The following is a 12,500-nucleotide window of genomic DNA, read 5'->3' as shown; positions in this document are numbered from 1 at the left end:
TTTGACGATTTTATTTATATTAGGAAGGGTCTATGGAGGTCAAAAGATTAATAACCACAGTCTTCACTATGTTAAAACGCGAACATAAGTTTCTGAAGCTGTTTAAAGTCAGCAAATAGTAACCAGAATGGATATGGGAACCCTTCATGGTGCTGGAGAGGTTAAAATTCCCCAGCTATTCGCCGAAAGTCTGATTACTGAGCTTTTTCCAGCCATGTAGCTCTGAAATGTTGAAGGTGATAGAGGAAAGTGTGTGTGTGTGTGTGTGTGTGTGTGTGTGTGTGTGTGTGTGTGTGTATGTTGGCGGGTGAGTGAGTGAGTGAGTGAGAGTTAGGGACCTAGTGAGTGAGTGAGTGAGCCAGTGAGTGAGTGAATGAGCCAGTGAATAAGTGAGTGAGAGAGTGAGTGAGTGAAACAGTGAGCCAGTAAATGAGTGACTGACTGACTGACTGACTGAGAGTGAGTGAGTGAGTGAGCGAGTGTGTGACCCCGCGAGAGGAGTGAGTGAGCCAGTGAGTGAGAGTGAGTGACCCAGCGAGTGAGTGAGTGTGAGTGAGTGTGTGAGCGTGCGAGTGAGCGATTATGAGAATGTGGTAATTAACACTAAGTAATTACAACAGATAGGAATGTGTGATTAGATGGAAAGATACACGTATGATGTAATACAGCTAATTGCATAGAGACGTGTATTAATTAGACAGGTGTGCCTAATTAAAAAGAGAAGCTATAATGAACACGGATATATATCTAACGCTATTTGGCCTTCACTCAGCTTTAACAAATAGGCTCAATTCAGTGATTAGGCATACAGGTAACAATGACGCCCTACAGGTGATTAAATATACAGGTGATGAATAAAAGGGTGAATAAGTAAAGAGGAAGGTATTTTTCATCATTCATTATTCAACCCCTTTCAATCATCTATCATCATTATTCATCACTATTGTTTTTTTTTTATGTAAGAGAGGAGGACTGCCCACTCAATTGTCAGTCTCCTTGTAAAGTTCCATCACTTTTCATTACTTCTTGTCTTCACTCATAATTTTTACATCACCATTCATCAGTAACTATCACCACCTATTACTTCCCATCACTGCATCACCTCCCTTCACATCCCCATCACTTTCTATCGTTCAAACCTTTCACACCATTACCAAATACTTCCCATCACCCACCAACACTTCCATATCACTTCCCATCATCACCCAGCCCTTCCCAACATCACCCATCACTTCCTATCACTTGAAGAGACAAATATGCTCCGTGAAAAGACTTGCACCTTATAATAATGACACTACCACCATCACTACTACTACTACTACTACTACTACTACTACTACTACTACTGCTGCTGCTGCTGCTACTACTACACTCGACTAAAAAAAGGTATTGGTTATGTACACAGTAATGTTATATACACCTATTATACAGGTGTTGTCATGGATACCTTATTTACGAACAGCGGTGGAAGGTCAGGTGTGCTTGAGAGCGAGAGCGAGAGAGAGAGAGAGAGAGAGAGAGAGAGAGAGAGAGAGAGAGAGAGAGAGACCAGGTGTGTTAACAATGAATGGCCCTGCAGGTGTGCTAATGAGAGAGCGCAGGTGTGTATCCATAAATACCTGTGTATGTGTGTATGTGTGTGTGTGTGTGTGAGAGAGAGAGAGAGAGAGAGAGAGAGAGAGAGAGAGAGAGAGAGAGAGAGAGAGAGAGAGAGAGAGAGAGAGAGAGAGAGAGAGAGAGAGAGAGAGAGAGATATGTGACCAGGCTTGTTTCATAACCAGTCACATCCCACAGCAGCAGCAACAACCACCACCACCACCACCACCACCACCGCCACTAGCAGCCCCGCGTCACCATGGCAACCCCTACCCGTCACGTCTCGACCCACATCAGTAGTGAGGAGTGTAATCTCTTTTCATAGCCCAGGAAAGCCTCACGACCAATCCTTCCCTCGAACCCCTTATCTTTAATTCTACCCTTCCTTCCTTCCATCTTTTTTTTTTTTACTCGAATTTTGCTTTTTTTCCTTCTTTCCTGAATTCCTGGATGTTATTTCTTTCTCGTGTTCAAATAATCTTTTCTTTCTTTTAGTTTGTCTAGTTTTTTTTTTTTTTTTCCTTTTTTTCGTATTCTGATTTTTTTTTCTTTTTTCTTCTTCAATTCCTGGATTTTATTTCTTGCTTGAGTTTTATCTTTCTTTCCTTCGTTTTCTTTTTCTTCCCTATTTTCTTGTTTGCTTTCTTTCGTTTCCCTAGATATTTTTTTCCCTTCATTTCAGCATTCTTTCCTGCATTATTTTCTTTGTTTTCATTCCTTCATTGCGCTTTACTACTGCAACTCTTATTATTCTTCCTCCTCTCCTTCCTTCTCTCTTTCCCTCCTCCTCCTCTTCTTCCTCCTTCTTTTCCTCCTCCACCTCCTTCTCCTCTTTCTTCTTCATCCTCGTTTAGAAGTGATTAATTTTTGTCTTTTACTTTCTACTTTTTCTTCCCCTTTCAAGTTGTCTCTTAATCATTCCTTCCTCCTCCTCCTTCTCCTCTTCTTCTTCCTCTCCTCCTCCTCCTCCTCCTCCTCCTCTTTTATCACTTATCACTGTTTACTTCTGACATTATAGCTATGTGTCTGTCTATCTGTCTGTCTCTTTGTCTTCTTGTATATCACTGAGCCTGCTTCTCTCTCTCTCTCTCTCTCTCTCTCTCTCTCTCTCTCTCTCTCTCTCTCTCTCTCTCTAAAGTAGGATTTGTTAGTGAAGTTAAAAAGTGGCGAAATTGCAACGGGAGTGGAATTTCAGAGAGAGAGAGAGAGAGAGAGAGAGAGAGAGAGAGAGAGAGAGAGAGAGAGAGAGAGAGAGAGAGTGTATTTCTCGTTTTGCTTCAGGGCCACTAGACACATCCACCCACCCACACACACACACACACACACACACACACACACACACACACACACACACACACACACACACACACACACACAAATGAGGTCATGTCTGAAAAAAATATGGTTCTTTTTCTTTTCGTTGATTTTTTTGTTTTGTTTTTGTTTTGATGGCGCTGACTGTATAGTGGTGAAGTGACAGGTGGCTAGTTAATGATCAACACACCTGGTGATACTGTAGTGTGTTACCTGTAGCGTGTGTGTGTGTGTGTGTGTGTGTGTGTGTGTGTGTGTGTGTGTGTGTGTGTGTGTGTGTGTGTGTGTGTGTGTGTCGGAGTGATACATGACTGGAGTAAAGGACAAAACAATGCTAATGTAAATAATATTGTTTAATGTGTTTTTAATTCCTAGATTCATTTTCTTCTCTTCTTTCTTTCTTTCTTTTTCTTGGGTAATGACAGCTTCTTTTTCCTTCATTCCTTCCATCCTTCCTTCATTCCTTCCTTCCTTCCTTCCTTTCTTCCTCTCTTCCTTCCTTCCTTATTGTATATCCTCTTCATTTTTCTTTACTCAGACATTCTTCTCTCATCTTTCTTCTTTATTTTGTGACTCTTTCTTCTTCCTTCCTTCATTCCTTTCCTTCTTTCTTCTTCCATTTTCGCATTCAGATTATCTTCTCAGTTCTGTATTTTCTTACTTTTCTCCTATTTTTCTTCTTTTCCGTATTGAGATTTTCTTTGCCATTAAATGATCTTTATTATGGTACTTTTAAAGGAGGAGGAGGAGGAGGAGGAGGAGGAGGAGGAGGAGGAGGAGGAGGAGGAGGAGGAGGAGGAGGAGGAGGAGGAGGAGGAGGAGAGAACGAGAAGGAGGAAGAGGAGGAGGAGGAGGGAGGAAAAGGTGATGAAATAAGGGCAAGAGGAGAACGCTGTGTGTGTGTGTGTGTGTGTGTGTGTGTGTGTGTGTGTGTGTGTGTGTGTGTGTGTGTGTGTGTGTGTGTGTGTGTTTTAGCGAGAGTGTGAGAGCATGTTTCTTCGTAAATGCTCTCTCTCTCTCTCTCTCTCTCTCTCTCTCTCTCTCTCTCTCTAATACCATCCCTTTAAAAACACTACGGCAATTGAATTTTTACCTACTTAACTCAGTCCTGCCGTCATCAGTGGTGTCATTAGTGAGGGAGGGAAGGAAGGAAGGAAGGAAGGAAGGAAGGAAGGAAGGAAGGAAGGAAGGAAGGAAGGAAGGAAGGAAGGGAGGGAGGAAGGAAGGGAGGGAGGGAGGAAAGAAGAATAACAGAAGTAAGAGATAAAAAAAAGAAAAAGAAAAAAAAGCGAGAAGAAAAATGGAGGATAAATAGAAGATAAGGATAAAGACATGAATGATGAACTGAAAATAAAGGAAGAATGAAAAATGTAGAAGGAAGAGAGGAAAGAAAGAGAGAAAGAAAGAAGGAAAATAAAAAAGAAAGATGAAAAACAGACGAATGAAAAAAAAGGAAAGAAGGAAGTTAATGAATGAATGAATGAAGGAAGGAAGGAAAGAAGGAAGGATGAAGGTCGAAAGAAATGATGGAAAATGGAAACTGAAGGAAGAAAAGAAAAGGTAGGAAAGAAACAAAAAAAACAAATAAGAGAAATTAAAGGAACGACAGAAAGAAAATAAATGATAGAAGGAAGGAAGGAAGGAAGAAAGAAAGGAAGGAAGGAAAAAAGAAAGAAGGAAAGAAGGAAGGCAGGAAAAGAAGAAAGGAAAAGGAAGAGGGAAGGAAAGAAAGAAGGGAGAAGGAAGGAAGAAAAAGAAAGAAATGTGGAAATGAACAGTGCCCTGACCTTCACTGGACACGTCAGGACTATAGCCAAGAAAGCCGCATGGAAACTTAGCTGCATCCGGCGCGTCTCACATCTCCTCGACTCCCAGGGAATCTCCACCCTATATGCAGCTCAAGTCCGCCCCCTTATGGAGTATGCCCCTCTCACCTGGTTGTCCTGCCCCCCCTCATACTTAAGCCTTCTAGACAAGATCCAGCATCGAGCACAACGCCTGATACGTCTAAAGGCCCCGCCAGACCAGCCGTCCCCTACCATGCAGCCTCTTCAGCAGCGTCGTGATGTGGCAGGGTTGTGTGTCATCTACAAGACACATAAGCAAGGCGCCCCGCACCTGACTGCACTCCGCCAGCCCTGGGCACAGCCACATGGCCACACCACCAGAGCTGCCACATCCAGGGTTCACCAACTCGTCGTCCCTTTTGCTAGGACGGAGACCTTCCTTCGCTCCTTCCTTCCACGTTATACGCGAATGTGGAACCATCTGGTTATGCAGACACAGCTTCACTACACCACCTCCCTACACACCTTTAAGTCTGCTGCCAATGCATGGATTAAACAACCATAGCATGTAAATAGCACATGTACTGTACGTGTCTGTATAATTGGTAATTTAGTTTTGCATATTTTAGTTGTTCTGTGTATTTAATTCCATGTCAAAGATAGTTCTCAGCAACCCTACTGAAGCTCTTGACTCACCAATGTATAAAAAATATGTAATAAAGTAAAAAAAAAAAAAAAAAAAAAAAAAAAGAAGGAAGGAAGGAAGGAAGGAAGGAAGGAAGGAAAGAGGAAAGGAAGGAAGGAAGGAAGGAAAGAAGGAAAGAAGGAAGGAAGGAAAGAAGGAAGGAAAGAAGGAAGGACAGAAGGGCACATTGGCATCATCAAATCTGGATCCAATCAAACATTTTTCGAGTCTACAACTCTAAGGATTTCCAACACTAAAAGGAAACTTGTCATTTTTTCCTAGCTACCTGTATCCCCTTACCTCTCTCTCTCTCTCTCTCTCTCTCTCTCTCTCTCTCTCTCTCTCTCTCTCTCTCTCTCTTAATTAACCTCGTCTTATGTCATCCCTTTCTCCTCCTCTTTCTCCTCCCCCCTATTATATTCTCCTTCTCCACCTCCTCCTCCTTCTCCTCGTCCTCCTCCTCCTCCTCCTCCTCCTCCTCCTCCTCCTCCTCCTCCTCCTCCTCTTCATGTAACAGGTCTTCCAGGTAAGCACATTTTCTTCTTTTTCCTCCTATTGTTCCTCCTTCCCTCCTCCTCTTCTTCCATCTTCTCTCCATCATTTTTTTCTCCCTCTCTCTGGCATCTCCTGTTTCTGTTTCTCCTCGTCCTCCTCCTCCTCCTACTCCTCTTCCTTATCCATTTTTTGTTGTCCTCTCTCTCTCTCTCTCTCTCTCTCTCTCTCTCTCTCTCTCTCTCTCTCTCTCTCTCTCTCTCTCTTTCTCTCATTTCCTCTTGGGTTTCCTTTCCTTTCTTTTTGTCTTTTGTTCCTCCCTTAATTGCCTCCTTCACACCGCCTCTTCCTCTTCTTCTTCGTCTTGTTACTGTTGTTGTTGTTGTTGTTGTTGTTGTTGTTGTTGTTGTTGTTCTTGTTGTTGCTTTTGCTCTTGTTTCTTGTGCTGTTCTCCCCTTTCCTCTTTTTACTCATGTCCTCCTCGTCCTCCTCGTCATCCTCGTCCTCCTCCTCCTCCTCCTTCCCTTCCCTGAGCCAATCAATAATGTACGTGTATCTTCCACAGGTGTGTATCGCAACCTCTCTCCCACCCACACACCTTCTCCCCTAACCGCTCCCCAGCCACACACCTGTTGCCTGCCTGCCTGCGCACCTCACCGTCGCGCTACCACACACCTCCACACTCACACCTGTCATTTACGGCTTTCTGTTTCGTTACACATTTGTCATTATGGGCTCACATGGCCTTGCACACCTGTCAGATTAGTGGGGTGTATGATTTGTTAGGTGAGGTGAGGTTAGGTTATTTACACACCTGCTGATACTTATTCTCAGCAAGCAGCAACAGCAGCACACATCTGGTTGACTTACACACCTGCTAAGTATTGTTTTCTCGCATCCTACACCTTTCTTCATCTCTTTACACCTGGCAAGCGAAAGATAAAAGAACACACCTGAATTAATACTTAGTAAACCACCACAGCACTGTCTACACACCTGCTGCGTATTATTATCTTGCATCCTACACCTGTCTTCCCATCACTCCTGTCAAATCAATGCTAAGAGAACAAACCTGTCACTCATTAAGCTTAGTAAACCACCACCACCACCACCACCACTATAGTCTGTCTACTCTAAGGGGCTCCTGGCTCTCGGTTTGAATAGTGTCCCAGGGAATGCGTGGTTGTCAGATCTTGAGGAAAACCGTGAGCTGTCCTTGTAATAAGTGCGTTGATCAACAGAAAACAAGTATTATTCACATCAAATCAATCACGTCATCAGGGGCCGCCGTGGTGCAGTGGAACCATGCGTGCTTTGGGGTCCGAGGGGTCTCCAAGTGCACGGGTTCGAATCCTGTCCACGGTCCGAGTGTAAGTTGGGCTTCCTCACTCGGGGCAACGGTTTCCTAGCGGGTGAGCTTTGAGATAGGAGGTACCCAAAAAAGTATCCCCTTTAGCCCAGAAATTGCCGTGAAAAGCCCACATGGTATAAATAAAAATAATAAATAAATAAGCTACGGTTTTGAATCCAGGAACCATTTTAGAGTAGACAGACTATAACACACGTGACGGATTCATTTACGCACACACACACACACACACACACACACACACACACACACACACACACACACACACAAGCGTTCTTTCCCCACACGCGTCACGCCGGACTCTCCACCTTGCAAATTTCCTTCTTATTCGTGGCAGGTGCGTCACAAGCAATTTATTCCCCAGCAGCACCTGTCACTCGGCCTCCCAATAAGGTACCTCGCACCACGCACCTTTAAGTCTAGCTGTTCCCGTGCCACGCCCACCCATGCCTGTCGCCTTCTCTTGTTCAATGGGTGGTGGTGGTGGTGATGGTTTGGTGGTGGTGGTGTCTGCCTTCTTGTCCCCAAACCTGTCTCCTGTCACGGCCTACACAAGTGATAACGGGGTCTCGCTTTGTTACTTTTTTTTCTTACTTTTTTTGTGGTTATGAATGGTAGATAGCGTTTGTATGTTTGTCTTTGATTATGTTTATGTCTTTGTTCTCTCTCTCTCTCTCTCTCTCTCTCTCTCTCTCTCTCTCTCTCTCTCTCTCTCTCTCTCTCTCTCTCTCTCTCTCTCTCTCTCTCTCTCTCTCTCTCTCTCTCTCTTCTTCGTGATTGATAGAGATACAATTCAGTTTTTTCTCTTCTTTTATTTTCCTCCTTTACTCTTCTATTTCCGTTGTCTCTTTTTTTCCTTTCTTATGTGCCTGTTCTAATTATTGTTTGTTTTGCTTTTCTTTCTGAATATGAGTAATGCAAGAAGGCTGATGTGATGTATTATTTCCCTGTTTTCTCTTATTCACATACTTCGCTCCTACTTAAGTTATGTGCATTTTTGTTTTTTTCGTTTATACCTGCTCTTTCTAATCACACCTGTTTACATCTCGCATACCTGTCTATTCCACACACATGATATTCGTTCTCTCTCTCCCTCTTCTTTTATTTTATTTTCCTCTACTCTTCCTCCCATTTCGCTTTACTTTTCATGCATATCGTTTCTTCCTAGTCACACCTGTTTACACGTTACTCCTTCAGCACTGGGATGCATTTTTATCTCGAGTTTTGGGCACGATTAGACGATTTTATCTACATTAGGAAGGATCTATGGAGGTCAGAAGCTTAATGTCCAGTCTTCACTATTCTAATCCCCCCACAAAAGTTTCTGAAGCTGTATAAAATCACCAAATAGTAAGCAGGATGAATATGGAAACGCGTCATGGTACTGAAGGGGTTAATACAGCTTTCCTTTCCACACCCATGACACTTTTCTCTCTCTTTTCTCTCTTCTTAGTTTATTTTCTTTTCGTCTACTCCTCTTCCTTCCCTTTCGTTTTCCTTTTCATATACCTTTTCTTCCCAATTGCACCTGTTTACACTTAATACAGCTGTTTGTTTCACACCCATGACACATTTTTCTCTCCTTTATCTCCTCTTTATTCATTTTCCTTTCTTGCAATATTCTTCCTTCCCCCTTCGTTTTCTTTTTTCATATACCTCTTCTTCCCAATTACACCTGTTTACACTTTATACAGCTGTCCAATCCACATACATGACACTTTTCTTTCTTCTTTTCCTCCTCTTCATTTATTTTCCTTTCATGTACTCTTCTTCCTTCCCTTTCGTCTTCCTTTTCATGTAAACTTTTTCTTCCTAATCATAACTTTTTTTTATTTCACACACTTAATAGTTTTCCTTATGTTTCTTTCCTTTCTTCTCCTTCATTCCTTTCCTTTTCCTCTACTCCTTCAATGCTTTACTCTAAATTTCATCTCTTCCTTTCCTTTTCCTCTCAAATCCCCCACCCTACCTTGCCTCCCTGCCTTCCTCCCTTCTCTTCCTAATCCTTTCTCCCAACTTCCTTATCCTCCCCTACTTTCTATCAATATCTCTTCCGCCCTTCCTTCCTTATCCTCCTAGCTTTTCCCCTTTTTCCCTACCTTTTTTTCCTCTTTTCCTCCTCTACTTTTCTCCTCAACGCATTATGCACGTCTTTTCTTTTCCTTTTCATATCTTTTCCATTTTCTCTTTCACACATTTCTAAACCTTTGCTCTATTCTAAGCCATTTTTTTTTCTCAGTTTTCTCTTTCTTTGTCACATTTTCCCTTCTCTTTTCTCTTCATCCAATCTATCTTCCCTTTCTCTACACATCAGTTCACTCCTTCCCTTCATCTCTTCCCTTCTAACTCATCCCCCCCTCACCATCTCCCTTCATCTGTCCCCTTCACCTCTTCATCCTTTGCTTCTTTCTTTCATCCCTTCCCATCCCAAATTCATCCCTTGTTTTCTTAAGTTATCCCTTCCTTTCACAACTTATTACCTCGTCCCTTCCTCCCCATCGCCCCTCCCTATCACCTCTTCCCATCACTATCAACACTCACCTCAGATGTTGTTGTGTTGCATTTGTGAGAGTGTTTGAAAAAGGAGAGCTGGGTGTTTATCTTCTCCCCATCCTCCTCCTCCTCTTCCTCTCCCTCCTCTTCCTCCGGCCCATCACACTGGTTGATGTCAAATGATGTCAGGTCGATGTCCACGCTCACCACATCCATCTCACTGTTAGAGAATTGTTAGATTAGCTTGGTGGTGGTGGTGGTGGTGGTGGTGGTGGTAATGGTGGGTGTAAGGTGTAATGTTTGTAGTCGTAGTTGTAAAGGTAGTACCAGTAGTAGTAGTAGTAGTAGTAGTAGTAGTAGTAGTAGTAGTAGTAGTAGTAGTAGTAGAGGAGGAGGAGTAGCAGTAGTAATAGTAGTAGTAGTAGTAGCAGCAGCAGCAGTGGCAGCAGTGGTGGTGGTAGCAGTGGCAGTGAGTGGTGGTAGCAGTAGTGGTGTTGTGGTGTGGTGCAGCAGCAGTGGTGGTGGTGGTGGTGCAGTGGTGGTGGCAGCAGCAGTGGCAGGTGTTGTTGTTGTTGTGGTGCAGCAGCAGTGCAGCAGCAGTAGTAGCAGCAGTAGTGGCAGTAGTAGCTGTGTAGTGCAGTAGTAGTAGTAGTAGCAGTAGCAGCAGTAGTAGTAGCAGCAATAGCAGTAGTAGTAGTGATGGTGGTGGTGGTTGTTATTGTTGTTGTTGTTGTTGTAAGAGTGACGGAATAGATAATGACTATAACAGCTTCCAAATAAAAACAACAACAACAACACAATTAATAACAAGAGTATGTGAAAAAACAACGGTTACTTTGTTCATTCGTAACAACAACAACAACAACAACAACAACAACAGACAAAAACCATAAAAAAAAAAAAAAAATAATAGTAAAAATAAAGAAAATTGCGATGATGATGATGGTCGTGATGGTGATGATGGTGATGATGATGATGATGATGATGATGATGATGATGATGATGATGATGATGATGATGATGGTGACATTCCAATACGAGGCTCAACGTGAAAGGCTTCTCATCTCTACCTTTCATCTCAAATCCTCTCCAATCCTTTCCTATCTTCTTCCCTATCACTCCCCTCTCCCCTCTCTCTCCCCTATCCTCTACCTCATCCCCATTTGCTTCCCCTCCTTTATCTTGCCCTCCTCCATCTCTTCCTTTCCCTTCTTTATTCTTCTTCTCTCCCCTCCATCTTTATCTTCATTCGTTTCATTTATATTCTTTTTATTCTCTCCCCTTCGTTTCTTCTTCCTATTTTCAAGCTCTATTTCTTCTTCATTTCTTTTTCCTTATTCACTTCTCTCTCTCTCTCTCTCTCTCTCTCTCTCTCTCTCTCTCTCTCTCTCTCTCTCTCTCTCTCTCTCTCCACAACCATAAGTCGTAGAAAAGTGAAAAGGAAATCTTGAATGTGCAATGAGTGTGTATGAGAGAGAGAGAGAGAGAGAGAGAGAGAGAGAGAGAGAGAGAGAGAGAGAGAGAGAGAGAGTAAACTAATAATTGCGCTCAAAGAGGCTATGAGTGGTAATGCAAAGAGCATCTCTCTCTCTCTCTCTCTCTCTCTCTCTCTCTCTCTCTCTCTCTCTCTCTCTCTCTCTCACACACACACACACACACACACACACCTGGCCTTCTTGTTCCGCCTCACTTCCCCAGTGGCTGCAGGGACGCCGTGTAACTGACCAGCCACCTCCTGCCCTCGCACACGAAGTAAGGGAAGGTCCATCGTCCCAGCGCACCCTTCACTCGCCTCTCCTGGAACCTCTCAAAGCTGTCTGGGGAGCCGTAAGGACCTTGGCCCCAGAACCACGGCTGTCTGTCCACCCACTCCGCCTGCAGGAGGAAAAGGAGGCGGGTGAAAAGGGACAGAAGATGGAGGAGGAATTGGTGGAGGTAAGGTGGAGGTGTATATGCAGGAGGAAGAAGGGAGACAGAGGGAAGAGGTGGAGTAGGGATAAGAGGGAGGGTGAAAGAGGAGGGAAGGGAGAGCCGTAGATGGAAGAAAAAGGAGAGGAGGAGGAGGAGGAGGAGGAGGAGGAGGAAACGGAAAAGGAGGAAGGATAATGATAATAAATGTAATGACCGGTTAAAGTTCTCTCTCTCTCTCTCTCTCTCTCTCTCTCTCTCTCTCTCTCTCTCTCTCTCTCTCTCTCTCTCTCTCTCTCTCATGAATTACTAGGAAAAATATATACAGTGACAGAATGTTGATGTTTATTTTAGGGGTAATCTAAATAAAAAGCTACGAATTTGTTTCCAGTGACATCACACACACACACACACACACACACACACACACACACACACACACACACACACTGGAAAGCAAAGCGAACGGAAACAACGAAATGATAAAAGGATAAATATGAATAGAAAAGAAAATGAATAATATAAAGAAGAAGAATGTAATGATGCTAAGAAAATGGAAATCAAAGAAAATAAGAAAGATTTACGAAAGTACCAAAAAAAAAAAAAAGATGGAAGAAAGAGGATAGGAAAATAAGAAAATAATGGAAGGAAAGAAATGAAAAAGGAAACACACCGAAGAGGAAGAAGAAAGGAAGAAAAAAATGAAAAATGAAAGAAAGAAAAGAGAAAAATATATAAAGAAATGCAATAAAAAGAAATAGAAAAAACTTCACACCCACACACATAATCTCTCTCTCTCTCTCTCTCTCTCTCTCTCTCTCTCTCTTACCGAGGCGGCAGTAATGTTAATAGCAGT

General features: G+C 42.9%; 1 protein-coding gene across 1 annotated transcript in view; it reads right to left on the bottom strand.

Annotated features, from left to right (window-relative positions):
• The window catches only part of LOC123507010 (probable G-protein coupled receptor CG31760), a 124,460-nt gene that overhangs the window by 33,299 nt on the left and 78,661 nt on the right, over window positions 1–12,500 (bottom strand). Inside the window, exons 5-7 of the mRNA XM_045259505.1 lie at window positions 12,474–12,500; window positions 11,427–11,611; window positions 9,785–9,956 (exon numbers count right to left, since the gene is read on the bottom strand). The exon at window positions 12,474–12,500 is cut by the window's right edge and continues 161 nt beyond it. Of these exons, the coding sequence (XP_045115440.1) occupies window positions 9,785–9,956; window positions 11,427–11,611; window positions 12,474–12,500 (384 nt within the window). The remainder of the gene's footprint in view (window positions 1–9,784; window positions 9,957–11,426; window positions 11,612–12,473) is intronic.

The sequence above is a fragment of the Portunus trituberculatus genome, chromosome 21 (assembly GCF_017591435.1).
Source record: "Portunus trituberculatus isolate SZX2019 chromosome 21, ASM1759143v1, whole genome shotgun sequence".
NCBI lineage: Eukaryota > Metazoa > Arthropoda > Malacostraca > Decapoda > Portunidae > Portunus > Portunus trituberculatus.
The sequence above is the reverse complement of the archived record's forward strand: the minus strand, read 5'-3'. Positions and strand labels throughout refer to the sequence as shown.